Source organism: Globicephala melas, chromosome 11 (assembly GCF_963455315.2).
Source record: "Globicephala melas chromosome 11, mGloMel1.2, whole genome shotgun sequence".
Taxonomy (NCBI): domain Eukaryota; kingdom Metazoa; phylum Chordata; class Mammalia; order Artiodactyla; family Delphinidae; genus Globicephala; species Globicephala melas.
Genome location: NC_083324.2, coordinates 31163410 through 31185304, shown reverse-complemented (window position 1 = coordinate 31185304; position 21895 = coordinate 31163410). Strand labels below are relative to the sequence as shown.

The 21895-nt window shown below is 45.0% G+C and overlaps 1 protein-coding gene across 2 annotated transcripts; it reads right to left on the bottom strand.

Moving 5' to 3' along the window:
- Window positions 1–383: 383 nt before the first annotated feature.
- Window positions 384–20611, bottom strand: DNASE1L3 (deoxyribonuclease 1L3). Of its 2 annotated transcripts, XM_030867525.2 has the most exons (8): window positions 20474–20611; window positions 15691–15779; window positions 12212–12301; window positions 11531–11643; window positions 8845–8957; window positions 6072–6229; window positions 813–909; window positions 384–500 (listed from the first exon to the last, which is right to left on the bottom strand). In XM_030867525.2, the coding sequence occupies exons 1-8, from the start codon at window positions 20609–20611 to the stop codon at window positions 384–386; spliced, it is 915 nt and encodes a 304-aa protein (XP_030723385.2). The 2 variants fall into 2 exon arrangements, with proteins under 2 accessions (XP_030723385.2, XP_060163703.1); XM_060307720.1 differs by lacking the exon at window positions 12212–12301.
- Window positions 20612–21895: the final 1284 nt, after the last annotated feature.

Sequence of the window (21895 nt, the reverse complement as noted above, 5' to 3'; positions counted from 1 at the left end):
GTGTTCTTGGCATTTCTGGTCATTTCGCATGGAACAGGACGCCCTCAAGAAGACGGAAAGCTGATGTTCCTCTTCCTGCGGCCTCTCTCGGCAGGTAGAGCAGTGACAGCTGATGAGGCTCTAGCTCCCGACATGAAGGCCATCGTTTTGGACTGCAAAAGACCCTAGTTTCCTTTTGAGTAATTCAGGGGAGGTATGAGCTCGAGCTCTAGAGGGAGAATAGAAGACACTCTTCCCAGTTTGGCTCAAGATGAATTAGATACAAGTTGAAAAATGAACGCAGTTGGGCCAGTCTTGTTTCCTGAGTGCCGGGAACAGTTCATACCTATTGGAGCTGCTTTATGTAGAGGCAAGAAATGGTGAATAAAATGGCACCCTTGTATCTAGGCGCGACTGGTCTTTTTTTTCTTCTTTGGAGAGACAGATTCTTTGCTGTTGGTGAAGGCCCTTGAAGACTGAAGTTTAAATTCAACTGGAAAGTGGTCGCTGACATCCAGGGCCTGTAAAGAGAAAGGAGAGATAAATTTGGGAATTAGGAGACACTTTCATTTCAGTGATGAACGAATTCAAGCTGAGGGAGGCCCAGGATGAAATGCCCCAAGTCACCCAACAGGACATGCACTGAGAGCATTGTCCCTGCACCAGTTCAGTCAGAAATTGAGGCAGGTCCTCAAGTCACAGAATCATAGACTTTGAGACTCAAGGTCCAGTGGCTCAATGTCAGATCTCCATTGGTGACCTGAACCACCACTGAGTGACACCAACCCATCCTCCCAGGACGGTGGCACAGAAAAACAAGACGACAGCTGTACCTTCTCTTCAGTCAACCCGTAAGCTTTCTGGAAGTCAAAGATGCTGTTTGATTGAGGGACAACAGAGGTGACGATCTCTTGTCCTCTAAGCACGATCCTGGAGAAGAAGAGGGAAGATAGTCACGTTAATCCACCCTGTTGATTTCTGAGATCAAACCAGGCTTCCTGCTTGACATCTAGAATGACTGAACCGCTTGGCGCTTTCACATGGAGTTCAAAAGTCCAGCCCTGGCTTTAGCTTGTGTTGAAGCTCAGGGCGGGCCACCCCAAAATATGCCACAATGGCATATTGATTATTTTGAATTAAAGTTACTTAAACGGCTAATGCAGTAGGGACACTGACCCTCCTGTCAGTCTCCCTGAAAGCAGGAAATAAATCTCCCCTGTGAAAGATGCACTCCCTGCATCTGGAGGTAGAAGGAAGGACCAGCACCCTTATCCCCAGAGAAAGGGAATTCAGGCCAAGAAGCCTGTGTGAACAAACCTTGTTACTTCTTTAATTCACTACTCCAAGCCCAAACTCTCTTTAGATTCTTCACTCATTGAGAACCCAAAACCTGAGTTTCTTTGTCCTCTCAATTCCTCACAAATGTATTTTTTTTTGGTCTAAAAAGTATAAAAGCTGCCTGCTTTGACCACTTCCTTTTTTTATTTTAATTTTATTGGAGTATAGTTGATTTACAATGTCGTGTTAGTTTCAGGTGTACAGCAAAGTGACTCAGTTATACACATATATATATTCATTCTTTTTAAGATTCTTTTCTCATATAGGTTATCACAGAATACTGAGTAGAGTTCCCTGTGCTGTACAGTAGGTCCTTCTTGGTTATCTGTCTTATATATAGTAGTGTGTGTGTGTGTGTGTGTGTGTGTGTGTTCATCCCAAGCTCCTGATTTATCCCACATTCCCCCTTTGGTAACCATAAGTTTGTTCTCAATATCTGTAAGTCTGTTTCTGTTTTGTAAATAAGTTCATTTGTATCTTTATTTTTTTAAATTAGATTCCACATAGGAGTGATATCATATGATATTTGTCTTTCTCTGTCTGGCTTACTTCACTTAGTATGATAATCTCTAGGTCCACCCATGTTGCTGCAAATGGCATTATTCCATTATTTTTTATGGCTGAGTAATATTCCATTGTATTCCATTGTACCACATTCCATTGTACCACATCTTCTTCATGCATTCCTCTAACAATGGACGTTTAGTTTGCTTCCATGTCTTGGCTGTTGTAAATAGTGCTGCAGTGAACACTGGGGTGCATGTATCCTTTCGGATTATGGTTTTCTCTGGATATATGCCCAGGAGTGGAATTACTATATCATATGATAGTTCTAGTTTTAGTTTTTTAGGGAACATCCATACTGTTCTCCGTAGTGGTTGTACCAATTTACTTTCCCACCAACAGTGTAGGAGGGTTCACTTTTCTCCACACCCTCTCCAGCATTTGTTATTTGTAGACTTTTTGATGATGGCCATTCTGACTGGTGTGAGGTGATACCTCATTGTAGTTTTGATTTTCATTTCTCTGATAATTAGTGATGTTGAGCATCTTTTCCTGTGCCTTTTGGCCATCTGTATGTCTTCTTTGGAGAAATGTCTATTTAGATCTCCTGCACATTTTTTGATTGTTTTTTTGACATAGAGCTGCATGAGCTGTTTGTATATTTTAGAGATTAATCCCTTGTCAGTTGTTCCATTTGCAAATATTTTCTCCCCATTCTGTGGGTTGTCTTTTTGTTTTGTTTATGGTTGCCTTTGCTGTGCAGAAGCTTTTAAGTTTAATTAGGTCCATTTGTTTATTTTTGTTTTTATTTTCATTACTCCAGGAGGTGGATCAAAAAAGATATTGCTGCGATTTGACCACTTCTTAGGTCCTATTTCTATGAGACCTCCATGTGCACAAATTAAGATTTGTTTCTTTTTCTCCTATTAATTGGTCTTGTGTCAATTTTATTATAGTCCAGCCATAAGAACTCAAGAGGGGTTGAGGCAGAAATTTCCCCCTCCATGACAGAGACCCTCAGGACAGTGCCTATGGTTGGGAAACAGGGTCAGCTCTGTGGTGATCTGTGGGCACCAGGGCAGTGTCTCTCGTGTGAGCAGGGAGCCCTGGCGGTAGAAGAGACATGGACATCACAGCACATTGCAATGGCTTGCGTCCTGAAAAGATGTTCCCTTTGCAATTATTTTCACATTTTCTGATTCAATTATGGAGAAAGGTTCTGGTTTATCTTTTTTTTTTTTTTTTGCGGTACGCGGGCCTCTCACTGTTGTGGCCTCTCCCGTTGCGGAGCATAGGCTCCGGACGCGCAGGCTCAGCGGCTATGGCTCATGGGCCCAGCCGCTCTGCGGCATGTGAGATCTTCCCAGACCGGGGCATGAACCCGTGTCCCCTGCATCGGCAGGTGGACTCTCAACCACTGCGCCACCAGGGAAGCCCTCTGGTTTATCTTTAATGTCTCCCTAAGCTCCTATTTTGACCAAGAGAGAGCATTCTGCAGATGAGAGAATTAAGGTATAATGTAACACTGTTCGGTTTTCACTGGGCTTACTTTTACAATTATATTTTATTTATGGCAAGTGGTGCTGTTTTCTTACCTTAGCTTTATGAAATTTCCTTTTAAAATATATTTATTTCAGTAATAAATGAATAGATTTAAAGACAAATATAGAGAAAAACCATAGTACAGTTGCTTTGCAGTGATGACAGAAAATGGGGACGCGGTGGTTAAATGGAATCTAATGTATCCCGAGTGGGGTGACGCAGTTGGGGTCTACATGGCCCCAGCTGACTGGCTGAAGAATGACAAGCTGGGTTAAACTGCCAGCCCATGACTGTCCAATGAGCTTTCCGCGATTCGGACCAGCTGACCTGGTTTCCTTTGTTTGCGACCAGCACCACCGGGTTAATTTTTAACTAATCTCCGTAAGTAAACTCTTCGCGTTTGGGTGGAGATTTCTTTTTTTTTAAAAGATTTTTTTCTTTTGATGTGGACCATTTTTAAAGTCTATTGAATTTGTTAACAATATTGCTTCTGTTTGATGTTTCTTTTGGCTTTTTGGCCGCGAGGCATGTGGGATCTTAGCTCCCCAACCAGGGATCAAACCCCCTGCATCGGAAGGAGAGGTCTTAACCACTGGACCACCAGGGAAGTCCCTTGGGTGGAGATTTCTTGAAGCCATCCTTTCAGACCCAGAGGGTCAAGAACAGCATAGTTAAGGCTCCCCCATTTCAGACTTCTGCTAGTTCTGTGTGCCGGTGAGTCTGCAGATCACACTAAGCTCCCTGAGGCTGCTCCAGTGCCCAGCCAGCTTTGGGCATCTCGGCCTGTCCACTAGCACTCAGCACATGGAAAGTGTTCAATAAATATTTGCACACAGAACAAAGACGGGAATTGAGGCCATTTCATCTTCTCCCCTCATATGCCTTTTTACAAACCATAAAAGATATATACTGTTACGGAAAACATAGAAAATTCAGAGCAGCAAAACAAGAAATTAATGTTTAAAAAGGCACATTGTAATCCTGCCACCTTTTGGCATACAAGTGCGTAATACTGGGGGTCCTTTAGTAAACACCTTTTTTAACCTGTTCAGCCACCCCATCTAATCCATCTTTCCCTGGGATTCACTGTTCTTCTGCTCCATTACTTTCGATCACCTCCCTCTCCTCTGCCAGGGAAAAAGAATGGGACCACAGAAGGGACTTGACCTGCCCAAGGACACACAGCTGGCATGTGCAAGTGGGCGAGTGGGTGACTGGCCCTCTCCAACCAGCTTTGCTGCAGCCCCTCACAATGGGATGTGGTACCCAGGGGGCAGGTACCCAGGAAGCTCAGTCTCCTGTAACTTCTCACCTTGGTTCTACTTCCCCCAGGGCCAGGGCTGTTTCCACCTTGGGCAGCAGAAGTGATGATGTCTGCAGAGGGTGCACCAGCCCTGAAAGCTCTAACAGGAGCAGAGGAGGTCACGGGATGGGAAGGAAACTCAGAACTCAAAACTAGAGAAATGGAAACTGTCTGCTTGCAGATGGCTGTCTCGTGCAGACTGAGCTTGGGGAACAGCAACCACTCCTGGGAACAGGGCTCCTAGGGACTTTCCTGCCTGTGATGTCCGCTGTGGATGTGCCGGTCATGAACATTCACACGCTTCAGGTCCCCCCCTCACCTCCCTCCTGACTTAAGGAGCAAAGCTGAAAGCTGATCGAAAATCTCCAGGGAGGCTTTACAAATACCAGAGAATGCTATTATTTAAATGTATATATTTGCATTTAGAAATGTGTAGGAATTCCTTGGCAGTCCAGTGGTTAGGAGTCGGCGCTTTCACTGCCATGGCCCGGGTTCAGTCCCTGGTCAGGGAACTAAAGTCCCGCAAGCTATGAGGCACAGCCAAAAAAAAAAAAAGTGTACAGCAAAAGCATTAGAAGTGTAAATTTCCTTGCACTAACTAGTCTCATTTTTAGACTTTTACCCTGAGGAAATCATAAATAAACACAAAATTCCCTGGTGGCGCAGTGGTTGAGAGTCCACCTGCCGATGCAGGGGACACGGGTTCTTGCCCCGGTCCGGGAAGATCCCACATGCCGCAGAGCGGCTGGGCCCGTGAGCCATGGCCGCTGAGCCTGCGCGTCCGGAGCCTGTGCTCCGCAACGGGAGAGGCCACAACAGTGAGAGGCCCGCGTGCCGGAAAAAGAAAAAAAAAATCATATATAGGATGTTCATTTCAGCTATGCTTTTAATAGCAAACCCTTGGTAATAACCTAATGCCCAGTGACAGAGGACTGAGTGAGTAAACTGTGGTATGTCTTTGTGATGGAATAAGTGACAGCCAATGAATATATTGAGCATTTACCATATTCCAGACATTGTACGTGAAAATTTATATATGTTACTTTGTTTAGTCTTCATGTATGAGTGAGGCACTACTACAATCTCCATTTTACGGGTAAGGGAACAAAGACACAGAGCGCTTAAGTCTCTTGGTCCCAGACATATTAAGTGGTAGAGCCAGGATTTGAACCCAGGCCCATCTGACAGCAAAGCCTGCATTTGCCACTGCTAAGCTACAGTGACCAAGGCCATCATAGATGGTCACGCAGGTTGCGTACTGCACAAAGTACCCAGTGGAGAAGCTTAAAGTCTATTTAGGCTCAGCTCTCCAAGCCAAGAGCTTCATCTGCCCAGAGGGGGCCACCTTTTCCAATGCACACCGAGCACTGTGTGGGCTAGCGATGGTCTGGCAGATGCCTCCTACCTGTCATAGGCACAGTTTGTGCTCTTCTTGATCGTGGTATCCTCTTGGTCCCCGATCAGCCAAATGAACTTGGGGTCGGTCCTCAGGCGGATGTTCTTCCAGGCCTTCCTGGGGACGTAGCTGCAGCCGGCATTGAAGTCACCCATGAAAATGAAATTCTGAAAGACAAGATGCGAAACTGTCACCTGTAGGCATTGTTGTCTAATGCTTTCAGGCAGAACTGGTAGCAGTGACTCCACCTCGCACACCCAATAAACGATGAGTTCTATTATCAGCTGAATTGTGTCCCCCCAGATTCATAAAATTCATATGTTCTAACCCCCAGTACCTAAGAATGTGACTGTATTTGTAGATGACCTTTAAAGAGCTAATTCAGGTAAAATGAGGTTATATGGGTGGACCCTAATCTGATGTGACTCGTGTCCTCGTAAAAAGAGATTAGGACATAGACACAGAGGGAAGACCAAGGAGAGAAGCCTCAGAAGAACCAAACCCTGTTGCCGCTTTGGTCTTGGACATCCAGCCTTCCAGAACTGTGAGGGTATAAATTTCTGTTGTTTAAGCCACCCTGTCTTTGGTACTTTGTTACGGCAGCCCCAGCAAAATAATAAAGGGTCTTAATTTCATTTTGCTTTTTAAAAGAAGAGGCCACAGTTTAAAATTGAGCCACAGTTCTGCTGAGTATTTGACAGGCGAGTATGACAAGGAAGTGTGTCCTCAGTGGGAAGAAGGTTGTTTGCTGTATCTGCTCCCTCCTGTTCTTAGTCACCAAATCTCTGGAATTTGGGGTGCAGATGTAGGTGGGGATGGAAGAATCCAGCTCAGTTATTCCCTCACTTCTTTTGTCTCTGGCTTAAACTACTGTAAGGTATAAACATATGAATGACTTGATGCCTTTTGTTTGCAAGCAGGGAAGATGAACTCGGGTGGTATATTTGACAGCTCTGGCACTGCTCTTTCTCTCCTCTTTTGAAGCTAGGAACTTACTCCTGTGGAAATTTTGCCTATTGGGGAAATGAGAAGAGGCTTAAGTGGGGGGTGGAGGGGGGGTGATAGAATGAGCTGTCCGCCTCTGCCCCGAGGCCACCATCAGAGCATTCTATCTTGAAAGTGTTTTTCCTTGCAGGACTCTTGAAACAGAATTTTAATATTCCTCAAGAGGAAACACAGATTTCCTTGTTTGTGCTATTGTTTGGCGCTGTTGCTAACTTTAGAGTTTTCGTCAAAAACATTTTATTTTGACCTTGGGTATCATGGTTTTCTCTGAGGTCGGTGGGCGCAGTTGAGGACAGGATGTCATCCTTAACCCGAGTGTCAACCAGCTTCTATTAATATAGGCATGATTTATTGAGCATTCACTGTGTACCAGGCTCAGCGTTAAGTATTTTCTAAAGTTTAATTTAAATCTTAGAATAAACACCAGGAGGTAGAAGGAACCTTTGACAGCCCTGTGGAAAAAGGATAGAGGGGTAAAGTGACCCGCTCTAGGCTATTGAACCCTGATCAGCCTCACTGAAGGCCCCTCCCTGAGAGCACAAGAGTTTCCCCTCTTGTTCATTTTTGTGCCACTGATGGCTCCCCACTGCCTGGCACTTAACAGATGCTCAATAAATTCTTGCTGAATGAATGAGTGGAATTGATAATTTTAGGAACAAATGAGTCTTTCTCTTGCCCTGCTTTTTACAAATAAGTAACGAAATATACCCCTTGTGTGCGCCATGCCCCAGCTCTGTGTCCACACTTTATTTGACTGATTTTGCACTTAGAGCAGCAAAACTGAGGAGGAGGAAGGGGGTCACTGGAGTCACATCTTAAAAGGAGAAAAGAGGAATGAGGAAGAGCCCTCTGAAGCACTTCCACATTTGCCAAGAGCTTTCACAGGCCTCGCAGATCAGGAGGTGGCATCCCTGTTGTCCACATGAGGAAATAATTGAAACCAAGAGAGATGGTGGATGTATTCCCCTTCTGTGAGAATAGCACCCCTAATTTCTTTGGGAAACCATCTCCCTCCTCCACCTTAGTCCATGAGGTTGGGGTAAAGCTGAAACAGACTTAACCAATCAGGGCATCTCAACCACCTGATCACAGTGATTGGTTCAGGGACGGACATGTGACACAATTATAGCCAATGAGACTCAATCCCAGGGTATTTGTTGCATTGTGGGGCAGAAAATTTGTCAGTTGCTCTGGAAGCTGCTGGCAACTATCTTACCATCCCAAGGGTGGAGCCAGCCTGAGAATGGAGCCCACCCAGGGGAAAGGAAGGTCAAGAGATGGAGAGAGAGGCAAGACAAGCCCTGATTACCTTGTCTGAGCCCTGGGTCCAGCTATGCCTGAACCAATAAATTGCTCTTCCTTTTCATGAGCCATTTTGAGATTCTGTCCCTTGTAGCTGAAAGACTCCTGACCTCTCTTTGTCTTACTATTCTCAGTCGTGAAGTGGGAATGATCAAAATAGTTATCTCATCAGGCTATTGGGAGGATTAAATAAACTTGTCCGTGTCCAGTCTTGGCACAGTGCCCGGCACCAGGTACTCATTCGCTCAGTGAATGTTGGCCGCCATTATCAGTGGAGCAGTGTGTGAATTACCAAGGCCCACATGGATGGTACCCAGGCAGATTCAGCAGAGAGATATTTAGGGCTGAGGAAAGGCCTAAAATGAGACTCTAAAGTGGTGGTGGTCTGCACAGGCCCTGCGTCCTCGCCCTCCCTCTCAGGGACCAGATTCTTCCCCTGCTAGATGGGCATTCAGCAGACACAGAGGGTCATCACCTCCGCCTTCCAGCGACGTTTCACATCCGTATAGACATCAGCCAGCTTGTCAATCTCTTTAACGGATGTCTCAGGGGTGGTGTGCAGGGGAACAATCACGAAGTCCTTGACAGCTGAGGAAGAGGAAAGAGGCAGAGGTCACACGTTTCCTCTGGTGAGATTCCACGAACACTGCTTGAGGGAAACAGGCTGTGCCCCCAAAAGGCACGGACTGTGTCGTCTGGGGCCCCCCATTTCCAGAGGGTCCAGCGGTTGAGATTTGAATGATCTTAGGGTCATAAGGCAGCTATTCTCAGCACACGAAAGCCTCTTTTCTCCGACTCGCCCTGCGTGGCTAAGAGAAAGCTGGTAGACAGTGTTCCTCACCGGCATTGTGGGTGTTTTTATTTTCTCATTTTAAAAAACCCTGTATTTTCTATTTTTTTAAAATACGAAGGCTGTTTGGCTTTGTACAATGTTTTCTCTAATTTAAAAAATTGAGGCTTGTCAGTTTATACTCCTTTTGTAATCAGAAAAGAAAAAAAAAGCCTGGAAAAGTTTATTTAAAACACAAAGTGGTCCTTTGTGGAGTGTCTGAAAACCTCCCCCACCGGGAGGGACTGAGGGAGCCTGAGAGAGGGGTGGGCGTCTTGCGCATCTGTGTCGTTCTGAATACCTCCTCCTCGGGCTTTCCCTTGTTCTGCGCCTGGGTCCTCACTCCTACTCAGGAGCAGGGGGCTGTTGAGTGATCACTGCTCAAGTCCCACAGCAGGGAGCCGGGACTCAGACCGGCAGCCTGTCTCCAGGACCACACCCTGGTCCAGCAGCCTGTCTCTCACTCTCCCCCACACTCCTCCTCTCCACTCCCCAACCTCTTTTTGGTCCCCTAAACACCCCAGCTCCTTTCCCACCTCTGAGCTTGTGTGCTCACTGTGCCCTCCTCCCTCCAGAATGCCTTTCCACCACCTCTCTGTGACTGGCTTCTTCGGGTCACAGCCACTGTCACCTCCAAGGGGCCATCCCTGATTGCCCTGTCTAAGGTGGCCCCTCACCCCGCTATTCAGTGAACCCTGCTTACTGCCTTCATGCTCTGAAATTACCTGCTTAGCTCCTTAGTTTGGCCCACTGGAACCTAAGCTCTGTGAGAGCAGGCTTATCTGTCTTGTTCACCCTCTTGGCCCCAGCACTTAGCACCGTGCCCGGCACATTGGAGGTGCTCAGAAATGTTTGTTGATTGAATACATGAATGAATGAATGAGAGAATAAATGGAGGAAAGAAAAGATAGATGAATGGCCAACTCCTTCATCTTTAATCCCAAACAGGCAGGACATAAAGACATTTCCTTGGGCAAGATAGACACAAACATGACACAGCTGTAGTGCCATCCCAGCCGGGGATGGGTGTGTGGGAGGGAGGGGTAGGGAAGGGTGGAAGCTCCAGACAAACAGGTTTGTTCAGCAGTTCACAAAGGCTGAGGACGCTCTCAGAGAAGAAATAATAATTTGGTGGGGAGGGCCTCTCCTAACACTGCCAGGTGAGCTAAATGTGAGTTGTGTGCGTGACAAAGACAATTATTGAACATGCTCTCTGAAAGGCATTTCTTGCCCTCAATAGCCCCCATCTCCTCATTTTTTTTGTTTTTTGTTTTCCTACTGGGAATTTCCTACTATTCTCCCATGTTTGTTTTCCTGAAATACTCTGCCCCTGAGCTAATTAACCCTCTGCCAAAATAGTGAACTTCATAGTTCAAGATGTTAATATTTGTGTAGTATAGATATAGGTGTTCATATGTACAGCTCTGCATATATTTATTTGGTCATTATCTGTCTCCCCCCCTGCAACATAACTTCACAAGGGCAGGGACCTTTCGTCTGTCTTGTCCAATGCCCAGAACAGAGCCTGACATGTAGTGGGTGTTGAAAAATATTTGATTCTATATAGTTCCAGTCTATAAACCAAATTAATTCTTGACTGTCCATTGAGGGTTGCATGGTGGTAAAAAGTGTGGGCTCCCGAGATGCCAGTTTGAGTTGCAACCCTGGCTCGTCCACTTCAATAACTGCTGGGTGACCTTGAATAAGTGACCCCATCTATTTGAACCTCAGTCTCTTCCAATGTAAAGTGGAGATAATCCTAGTTGCTACCTTGCAGGGTGTTGCAAAGATTACAGGAAGCTGACGCTAATCAGGGATCAATAATTGTTAGTGACTAATACAAGTACTATTGTTGTCAGAGATCAGGGTGCAATCTTTTGGATTTCCTCTCCATCCCCAGTCTGTGCGGGAGATTGCTCAATGGGTACTGGAGGGACAGTGTGATTCTAGGTTGGGAGATCATCTTTGCTGGCCATGGCTCGAATTTTTCAAATGAAGGAATAGCTGTACTTGACTGGGACTAAGGGATTTTTGTAAATAACTTCCATCAGCCTAAATGCTCCAAAGAGAGTAAGGTTATCATTGATTTAAGAAAGTGTCTTCTTAGCTGAGGAAGTCTTGAGTCGTGGCATTCTGAGAACCCAGCCTAGTGTCATCAAACTATACTGCATCCTCTACATTCAAGTGTTAGAAGTTCTTAACGGTCATCTCAAGCCTGATGCCTCACTAAAGGTGCCGCATAAACCCTGGGATCACAGCCCACACTCAGGGCTGCTGCCCATTTATGGGATCGCTGGGGACATCAGGGGTGAGAGGGGCCTGTGGGTCTCACCAGTGTGGGGTGACTGGAACCAGACCACAAAGGGTTCCCTGGAAAATACATCTGCATCGCCAGCCTGGTAGTCATGGTAGAGGTAGCTTGCTTTCACAGACACTAGCTTTTCCCTAGAAGAAGAAAAAACAGAAAGTCCTTCCAGATGAGTTGGTTGTCTTCTTCCTTCTTTCAAGAAGCAGAGACGTAGGTTCTCACGGCTCTGTTGGCCTCCCCTGCAGGCTTGAGCGCTGGAAGGGATCTTTTGCCTGAGAACAAGGCTCAGTCCAGTCTTCTCAAGGACCAGAGCCCTTTGGGAGCTGAAGACCTGAGCAGTACTAGTTATCTAGGGAACTCACAACTTAAAGGTCAGATTCAAAACAAATTATTAGTAGGAAGAAGATGAGAATATGAAGTCCCAGAGCAGCCATGCTGGGCAACTCAGGTTTCCATCACCAGCCAGGACTTAGCCATGAAGAAAAAAGAACTCTTCACTCTCCTGACCAGGTCACTGAGTCAACCAGTAGATTAGTTTTGAAGAGTTAATACTTTGCATCAGCCCTGATTTTGACAGCAATTATTTTGATCAATATTGAGAACTGGTTAGAGATCCAAATTTGGTTTGAAAGGAAAAATTTTGATTCTATTCACAGTCATAATTGATAAGTGAACCATGTTCCAGCAAGCATAATTTATACTTACTTATAGAGAAAGGCATACTGTTCTTTGTATGTGTTTCTTCCAAGACGAGAGCTAATCACATAGTTATATGTTTTGCCTCTTCTTGAGTTTCTGGAAGACAAAAAAGAGTTTACATTGCATCTTAAAGAACAAATATTTCTCTACTGCCTAGGTTCCCCTCCTTCCAGTCTGCCTCTGTATCTCCTGTGACATCATGTAGGAGGGCTTCTGTTCATCATAAGCTTTGAGTCTCATAAGAATGGCCACCACCATTGACTGGGACTGTAACATCTACCAGGATCTTTACAGCCATTATTTCTTGTCCTTATAAGGTGGGTACTATTGTTACTCCATTTTTATAATTTGCAAGTACAAAGCTGGGATTTGAACTCAGATCCTACTCACCCCCAAATCCACCTGCTTTGGCCTGTACCTGTGGGACACCACTGAGACCATGAAACACTGTTCTGGCCCATGGCTGGGCTGCACCTCATACTTCCTGGTGGAGTATACCTCACTAGGTCACCCTGTCCATGCACCACTCCTGAGCATTTATCACATGCAGGATTCCCAGTAACATTTTTTTTAGACATTCTCTTCTGCTCTGAAAACCCCCAGGCATTTTCTCACAAGTCCTGGAACTATGATTCCAAATCAGCTATTGTTTCTGTCCTGGGGGCTGAGGATATTGTCTGAAGTCCCATTGATCCTACCTCTCACCCTTATCAGGGAAACTTGACTCTCAGATGTGTTTGCCAAATTTGCTGATAACTCCACCCTGGGCAGAGCCTGACGGTTCTACTTCATCTTCCCACGAGAAGATCTGGGGCATGTCTAAGCTGTGGCGTACTCTCAGGTTCCGTTGGAAAAAAGCAGAATGTTTAGGGGTCAACTTAGACCCGACAGAAATTCCTGGGAATGAATATTCTAAGGCAGATCTGGTCGTGGGAGCCCCAGGAGTGCAGACAGTGGATTCTGCTGGGCTTCCAGTTTGGGAAGGCTGGCCCTGTCCTGAATCTAGCCTTGCCAAGTCCTGGGTTGGCAAACTACTCGCAATGACTCAGCTGTGAGAGGAGAAGGGCCCCTCCTGGCTTACAGGGAATTAGGAGACAAACAGGCCTGGCTCTGCCTGGAGTCCATGGCACAGTCTAGGGAGGTTGGGGAGAACCGAGACCACTGGAGGTGGCAGGACTTAATCCAGACCAACTGCGGGCAGGTACCTGGAGCCCCCATCCCCTCCGTCCCTCATAATTCTGAAAACTGGCCAGAGCCACTCCAAGGACGGCTGAGGGGGCTCAGAATAGAGCATTGGCCTTGGAGACAGACACGACCCAGGTTCAAAAGTAGGTTTGGCCATTTACTGGCTGGGTGACCTTGGGCAGGTCCCTGCTCTCTGTGCCTCAGCCCCTCAGCTATAAGGGAAGCAGTAACAGTACCTACTCTACAGGCGGCTGTGGGGAGGAAATGAAATAGCACATGTAAATTGATTAACAGGATGCCTGGCAACTGTGATACCCTGGTTAGGGTGTTAACGGTAGCTGTTTCTTACGGCCCTTTGGACCATCACCTGCCATCACAATTCCCTTACTTTGACGAGTAATGAACATCCCAATGTTTAGTCGCCACTGCTCCATACCAGGCACAGCTCAACCACTTACATGCATGATTAAATTCAATTATCGCCACACCCCAGGAAGATGGTGGGTTCTATTATTATCTCCATTTACAGATGGGGAAAATGAGGTACAGTGAGGTTCAGTAACTTGCCCTTCGTGGCAAAGCCAGAATCCAAACCCAGGTGGTCCGAGCTGAGCGTAGGTGCCTAACCCCTGGGCTACACTCCCTCTGTCATTGTCAAGAGCAGACTGAGAAACAGAAGGCCTGGGAGGCTAAAAAGGAGACACACTGCTCCAAGGCTGAGGTTTCAGATGAGAAACTGAGGCCCAGAGTGGGTGGGTGCGGTCAGCCCAAAGAGCCCTGTGTGTGAAGGAGAGAATCCAAGGCTCTTCCTCCCCAGCCTAATGAGGCTGGATTGACCATTCATTTCGAAAACACAACGTGAGTTTTCCTAGTTATAAAAATAGTATAATAATGGCCAGATATCACTGTTTTTTCAATCTGAATGGGGGGGTACATAGCTGTTTGTTATCTCCTCTGTGCTTTTAACTATGTTTAAAATATTTCATAAGAAAAGGGAAGGGGGAGTGTAACATGCTCATTGTAGAAAATTCGGAAAATACAGAAAATACATAGAAGCAGAAATCACATTAAATTCCTTGTAAATTTGTACCACTGTCCACATTTTGGTTCATTGCCTTTGAATCTTTTATATGTTTTTTATTTCGTTTTGCTTTTTTACATAATTGAACTTGGTACCTATTGTATACTCTATTGTTTAATCTTATAGCTACAAAAGAAACATTATATTAGAAGTTTTAAGAAATTAGTGTGTCTCAGAAGTAATAGACGGGGGCCCTTGAATATGCATTTTTAACTCACTCTGGGGTGATTATTCTTCGAGAAATAAATCATAAATATAACCCAATAGCATTGAAAGCTATTCGAGGACATTCATTTATAAAATTTTAATTTATAGAGTCAATTCAGAATTTTTGTCAAATATTCAAATCATACAGAAGTATATAAAATAAAAAGCAAATGTTCCCCATTTTCTTCTCACACCCCTTCCACAATGGTCCTCCGATCATACCCACCACCGCCCCAGAAGTAACCACTAATAACAGCTTGAGCACATCCTTCCTGTCTTTCTTTTATGCTGACGCAAACTCAAACACATCCTCATTCATATATGATGTATTGTGACTACTAAAATGGGTTCTTCTACCTACAGTTCTGAACTTGCTTTTTTCCATGTATGGTAGCCATCTTTCCATGCTAGAATATTTAGCTCTAACCTATTCTGTGGTAACCATGACGTTTAATCGCTACATAATATTCCAGCCTGTGGGTATATCATGATTACATATTTGCGCTCAATCTTTTCTTTGTAACAGTACTTCTCAGCTCAGCCTCTAGTCTGTTTCTTTCATTTCTCTCGGTCCTGACTCCTCACCCGTTTCCCTCTTTTGCTTTATCATGTTAAAACTAGCTGGTTGGGGCTTCCCTGGTGGCGCAGTGGTTGGGAGTCCGCCTGCCGAGGCAGGGGACGCGGGTTCGTGCCCCGGTCCGGGAGGATCCCACATGCGGCGGGGCGGCTGGGCCCGTGAGCCATGGCCGCTGAGCCTGCGCGTCCGGAGCCTATGCTCCGCAGCGGGAGAGGCCACAGCAGTGAGAGGCCCGCGTACCGCAAAAAAAAAAAACTAGCTGGTTGAACGTTCTCAGGACCACGGTTAATAAAGTTGAAAGCCTGGGCAGTGTTGGCCACGTGACCTGGTGGTCTGGGCCAGTGCTGGCTCTCATGCTAGTTTCAGTTCCCAGGGACTTTCAGATGCCCTTGCACCTGGCTTTGAGCCGACAGTGTCCAGGGGCCCTGTCTTTACCCGTTCAGTCTCTCCAGCAGTGTGGGACCGATTATGTTGTTGCTGTCCTTGATTTCCATCAGGAGTATGATGTCACAGCGTTTGATGACCTGCAGAGAGAGAATTCCCGGGGTTGTGAGGCCATTTACTACAAATAATGAAATCTTCTATTGGGCACTTACTATAACATAACATACTATGTTACTATTTTTTTTAATTGAAGTATAGTTGATTTACAATGTTGTGTTAATTTCTGCTGTACAGCAAAGTGACTCAATTATACATATATATACGTTCTTTTTTTTAGACTTTCTTTTTAATATTCTTTTCCATTATGCTTTGTCCCAGGACATTGACTATAGTTCCCTGTGCTATACAGTAGGACCTTGTTGTCCATCCATTCTATATGTAATAGTCTGCATCTACTAACCTCAAACTCCCACTCATTTCTCCCCTCCCCTCTCCCCCTTGGCAACCACAAGTCTGTTTTTTACGTATGTAAGTCTGTTTCTGCTTCATAGGTAGGTTCATTTGTGTCATATTTTAGATTCCACATATAAGTGATACCACATGGTATTTGTCTTTCTCTTTCTGACTTACTTCACTTCATATGATAATCTCTAGTTACACCCATGTTACAGCAAATGGCATTATTTCATTCTTTTTTATGGCTGAGTAGTATTCCATTGTGTATATGTATTCAATACCACATCTTCTTTATCCAGTCATCTGTTGATGGATGTTTAGGGTGTTTCCATGTCCTGGCTATTGTGAATAGTGCTGCTATGAACATAGGGGTGCATGTATCTTTTTGAATGATAGTTTTGTCTGGATATATGCCCAGGAGTAGGATTGCTGGATCATATGGTAATTCTATTTTTACTTTTCTGAGGAACTACCATACTGTTTTCTACAGTGGCGGCACCAATTTACATTCCCACAACAGTGTAGGAGGCTTCCCTTTTCTCCACACCCTCTCTAGCATTTGTTATTTGTAAACTTTTTAACGACGGTCATTCTGACTGGTGTGAGGTCATACCTTATTGTAGTTTTGATTTGCATTTCTCTAATAATTAGCAATGTTGAACATCTTTTCATGTGCCTATTGACCATCTGTACGTCTTTTTTGGCGAAATGTCTACTTAGGTCTTCTGCCCATTTTTCGAGTGGGTTGTTTGTTTTTTTTATTATTAGGCACTATGTTTTAAGTATCAAATTGGGTGCTTTGTTAAATTAACTAACTTCTCTGAAATAAATGATGGACTCCCTGAGGTAAGTACTATTATCATGTCCATTTTAAAGACAAAGAGCCTGAGGTTCTTTCTGGGAAAGCTGAGATAGTATCCAAAGTCACCCAGCTAGAAAGTGGCTGAGGCAGAATGTGAACCTAGGCAACCCAAGTCCAGAGCCCAGGGTCATGACCACTGCACGTCCTACCTCTTGGCTTTGCTTGAATAATTACAATAATAATAATAGTAAACATTTATTAAACCCTTAGTAAGTGAAGAATACCAGGCTGGATACTGCAGAAATAAAGAGGTATAATTATAATGTTAATGACTGTAAGAGATAACATTTACTGTGAGCCTACTCTGAGCCTCATCAACCCTATCAGATGACTACGATTTTTAGCTCATTAAGCATAGGAGGTAACAGAGCTCAGAGTGGTTGAGTAACTAGTTTAAAGTCACACAGCTGGTATAGGTGGAAGACTAGGATTTGAACTCAGGTTAACATGACTGCAAAGCCCAGCATGCTAAACTATTAAAATACAGTTCTGCCCTCAAAGACTCATTATCAGTGAGAGTGACAAATACAAAGAACTAGCTACAATGAGAGGCAAATGAAAGTTGTGCTAAATAAAAGTCAGAGCTGTGAGAATGTTGAGGAATAATTAATTACATCTGCCCAGAGGATCAGGAAAGTCTCCAATGAGGAGGAGGCATTTGAACAGGCCCTGAGAGGTGAGGAAGAACTTAGTAAAAATGCAGGAGAGGCTCCTTCAGGACGAGCAATAACCTGGAAACCAGGGTGCAGACCAAGTCGAAGCCCATTAGAGACGACAGGGACCTTTGTGTGTATGGGGTCCTGGTGGGCTGGAATTTGTTGCTGAAGGACAGGGTATCCCCAGTGTTAATTTCGTCCTCTCCAAAGACATGGAGCGGGGGGAATATGCCACTGGTCCTGTTTCCAGAGCACATATATGTTCCAGTTTCCTCTCCAAGAAGGGCATAGAAGAGAGAGCCACCAGCACTGGCCGGTGCAGCCATTAAGAAATGCTGGGGGCTGAGAATGCACCTGTGTAGTGACAGAGGAGGAAGACTATGTCCAAGTCTGGATCCTTCCATTAATAGGCTTGCATTATATACCCTGAGAAAGCCATAATTCAAAAAGTGTCATATAGGGCTTCCCTGGTGGCGCAGTGGTTGAGAGTCCGCCTGCCGATGCAGGGGACGCGGGGGTTCGTGCCCCGGTCCGGGAAGATCCCACATGCCGCAGAGCAGCTGGGCCCATGAGCCATGGCCGCTGAGCCTGCGCGTCCGGAGCCTGTGCTCCGCAACGGGAGAGGCCACAACAGTGAGAGGCCCGCGTACCGCCAAAAAAAAAAAAAAAAAGAGTCGTATAGCACAATGTTTACTGCAGCACTATTTACAATATCCAGGACATGGAAGCAACCTAAGTGTCCATTGACAGATGCATGGATAAAGAAGATGTGGCACATATATACAATGGAATATTACTCAGCCATAAAAAGAAACGAAATTGAGTTGTTTGCAGTGAGGTGGGTGGACCTAGAGCCTGTCATACAGAGTGAAGTAAGTCAGAAAGAGAAAAACAAATACCGTGTGCTAACATATATAGAATCTAAAAAAAAAAAAATGGTTATGAAGAACCTAGGGGTAGGACAGGAATAAAGATGCAGACATAGAGAACGGACTTGAGGATATGGGGAAGCTGGGACAAAGTAAGAGAGTGGCATGGACATATATACACTACCAAATGTAAAATAGATAGCTAGTGGGAAGCAGCCGCATAGCACAGGGAGATCAGCTCAGTGCTTTGTGAGCACCTAGAGGGGTAGGATAGGGAGAGTGGGAGGGAGATGCAAGAGGGTGGAGATATGGGGTTATATGTACATGTATAGCTGATTCACTTTGTTATACAGCAGAAACTAACACACCATTGTAAAGCAATTATACTCCAATAAAGATGTTAAAAAAATATATATAGGCTTGCATTTCATGGCATCAGCCTTGCAGGGTTCACCAAGGAGAGCTGGGTGCTGGTCATCCAGCCAGCCTGCTGATTTAGTCACTTATCACTGTCAGATCTTTCTGGAAGACATTTTAGAATATGTATCAAAAGCCTTAAAAAATGCATTAATCCTTTGGTCTAGTTTTCCCACTTTGAGGAATGTTTTCCATTGTAAAAAGGTATCTACTACTTCTCTACACCTCAGTTTCCTCATCTATAAATTGGCATAATAGTCATTCCCTCACAGGATTGCTGGAGGACAGATGGATACTTAGAGCAGTGCCAGACATATAGGAGGCAAACAACAAAGTATTGTTATTATTATTACTTACACAGATCAAAGAGGAAGATGCATTGCAACAGAAAAATTGGAAACAGCCTAAGCATCCCCAAATAGGAAAGCATTAAATGAAACATGTTGCAAACACAGCATAAGGCATTAAAAGTTGTGTTTTAAAAGAATATGAATAACATGTGAAATACTTCTCATATAAAAGCAGAATACAAAACTGATGATATAGGGTGTCTCCATGCTGCAAAATAGAAAAATGCCCATAACAAAGTTACCCAAGTACCAACAACTGTTGTCTTCAAGTGATAAGATACTTCTTGATATGTTTCTGTATTTTCAAAATAGTCCATAATGACTATTTTTAATTTAATAAAATTAATTTGTAAATTATAAGTTTATAATTGAAAAATTATACCTCTATAATTTTAAAAAATTAAGCTGTTATTAAGAAAGAAAGTTGCTTTATGAGGAAGGAATTGTGGGTGAAGAAGTGATGGCCGATATTTATGAAGACATGACAGGTGTGATCATAGCTTATTTAACATAAGTTAAATGAGTTGTCTTATATAAAGCGTCTACAGTGCCTGGCATATAGTGGGCTTAGCGAAGGCTTTATAAATGTTAGCTCTTATCATGGACTCTTTACATTTTCACAATAACCCTGTGCTGCACTTACATTTCACAATAACCCTTTCTTGCTGAAAGGCACGGGGTGGGGGGGCTGGGGGGCTCAGAGAGGAGAAAGGCCTTCTGGAGCCGGCGCACCTGGCTGCCAGGTGGAAGCTGAACCCAGGGCTCCTGGTGCTCCCACCACAATGTGGTGCCTCTGGGATTTTCTAAGGTAATAAAACCCAGAGTCCTGGGAAAGGTTTTAACTCCAGCATCAAAAATAAATTAACCTCTAAATAAAGCGAGTCAACTGCCTCCAGAGGAAAGTGAACACAGTCCCAAGACATTGGTCAGATTACCCAAGGAAAGTCTTATCTAAGTGGGGAGAAAGATTAGAATTGGAAGTTGGGATAAGGTGGATGGCTGGAGGGGGAGAGAACGAGGAAGAAGCTCGCGCGCGGGCCGCGTGTGCGTGCTCACACGCACATGCGCGCACACACACGCGCACACACACACACACACACACACGCTACCTTCACCCTAGGGACTAACTTCAGTTAAATTCCTCCTGAGTCTCTTAAAGTCTGAAAGCTGTAGAGAGAGTGTGAAGGGTGTCCAGCGATCCTTCTGACAGGAAAGGGGGCTCACCTTCACAATGACATCCATGGCATTACAGTTTGCCTTCTTGGATTTCCCAAAGGACCTCACATTAAAGGAGCAGATCCTCAGGGCCAGGACGCTGTGGGTGGAGAGGAGGAGCAGCAGGGTGGCCAGCAGCAGAGACATCCCGGGCTCCCCTGGCTTCAGGGCTTGAAGAGAGGACAGCAGTGTCTGGAGAGCAGGCTCCTGGCCACCACCTCAGGCTCGACTGACTTGTTTGGCTGACTTGTTAAGTCTGCAGATAACAGGAATTACTGGATTCCTTGTTGCTGTTTTCACTTCTCTGAGGAACTGAAGATCATGGGTTTCATTCCGCAGGGAAATGAAGGAAATGAGCTAGTTTTTGGGATCCCTTGTTTTTGTCACTCGGGTAAGGAAACTGGTCAGTTGAATCTAGGCACCAGTCTCTGCAAAGTCACTCTTAACCCTGCTGGAAGCCAGCTGTGACATCTGGTCATCTCTACTGTGGTCACATACCATGTACCTTCTCATGGAAATTGATGAACTCGGAAATGGTCCACCCCAGAGGGCACCTGGGGTGTGGAGCCTTCTGCAGGGGGAAGGGGTGGGGCAGAGCCAGTGGGAAATTCTGCCAGATTTTCTGCCATCACTGGGATTTGGCAGCTGGCTATCCCTGGACACACCCAGATTCCAGCTCACCAATGACCCTGATGGGCATAATTACGATAGAGTCTGGTTTGTTTCTTTTTAAATTTAATTTAATTTAATTTAATTAATTAATTTGTTTATTTATAACTGCATTGCATCTTCATTGCTGCGAGCGGGGGCTATTCTTCATTGCGTTACATGGGCTTCTCATTGTGGTGGCTTCTCTTGTTGCAGAGCACAGGCTCTAGGTGCACAGGCTTCAGTAGCTGTGGCACGTGGGCTCAGTAGTTGTGGCTCGCAGGCTCTAGAGCACAGGCTCAGTAGTTGGGGCACATGGGCTTAGTTGCTCCGTGGCATGTGGGATCTTCCCAGACCAGGGCTTGAACCCATGTCCCCTGCATTGGCAGGCGGATTCTTAAGCACTGCTCCACCAGGGAAGCCCCTGGCAGGCAGATTCTAAACCACTGTGCCACCAGGGAAGTCCAAGTCTGGTTTGAATTACATAATTTTTAAGGCAAGTTTTGTTGTGTACGGTTTAACATACCAAGTACTCGCAGTGTGTTGCCAGGAAAAGCAGTTGCTTGTCTGCTGGGATGGGTCTAATACCCTTGCACTTAAACCCCTGGAGAGATCCATGATTCAACCCGTATTATTTAATGTTTATGAGAGAGAGTTGTGTGGCCCCAAGAAAGGAAGGTTTTGCAAGAATTGTAGGATTTCAGTCCAAGTAAAATAGCTTTTAGAGATTTGGGCAGGCAAATAGGAAGTTCTGAAAAGCAAAAGAAGTTTGTTTTATATGGA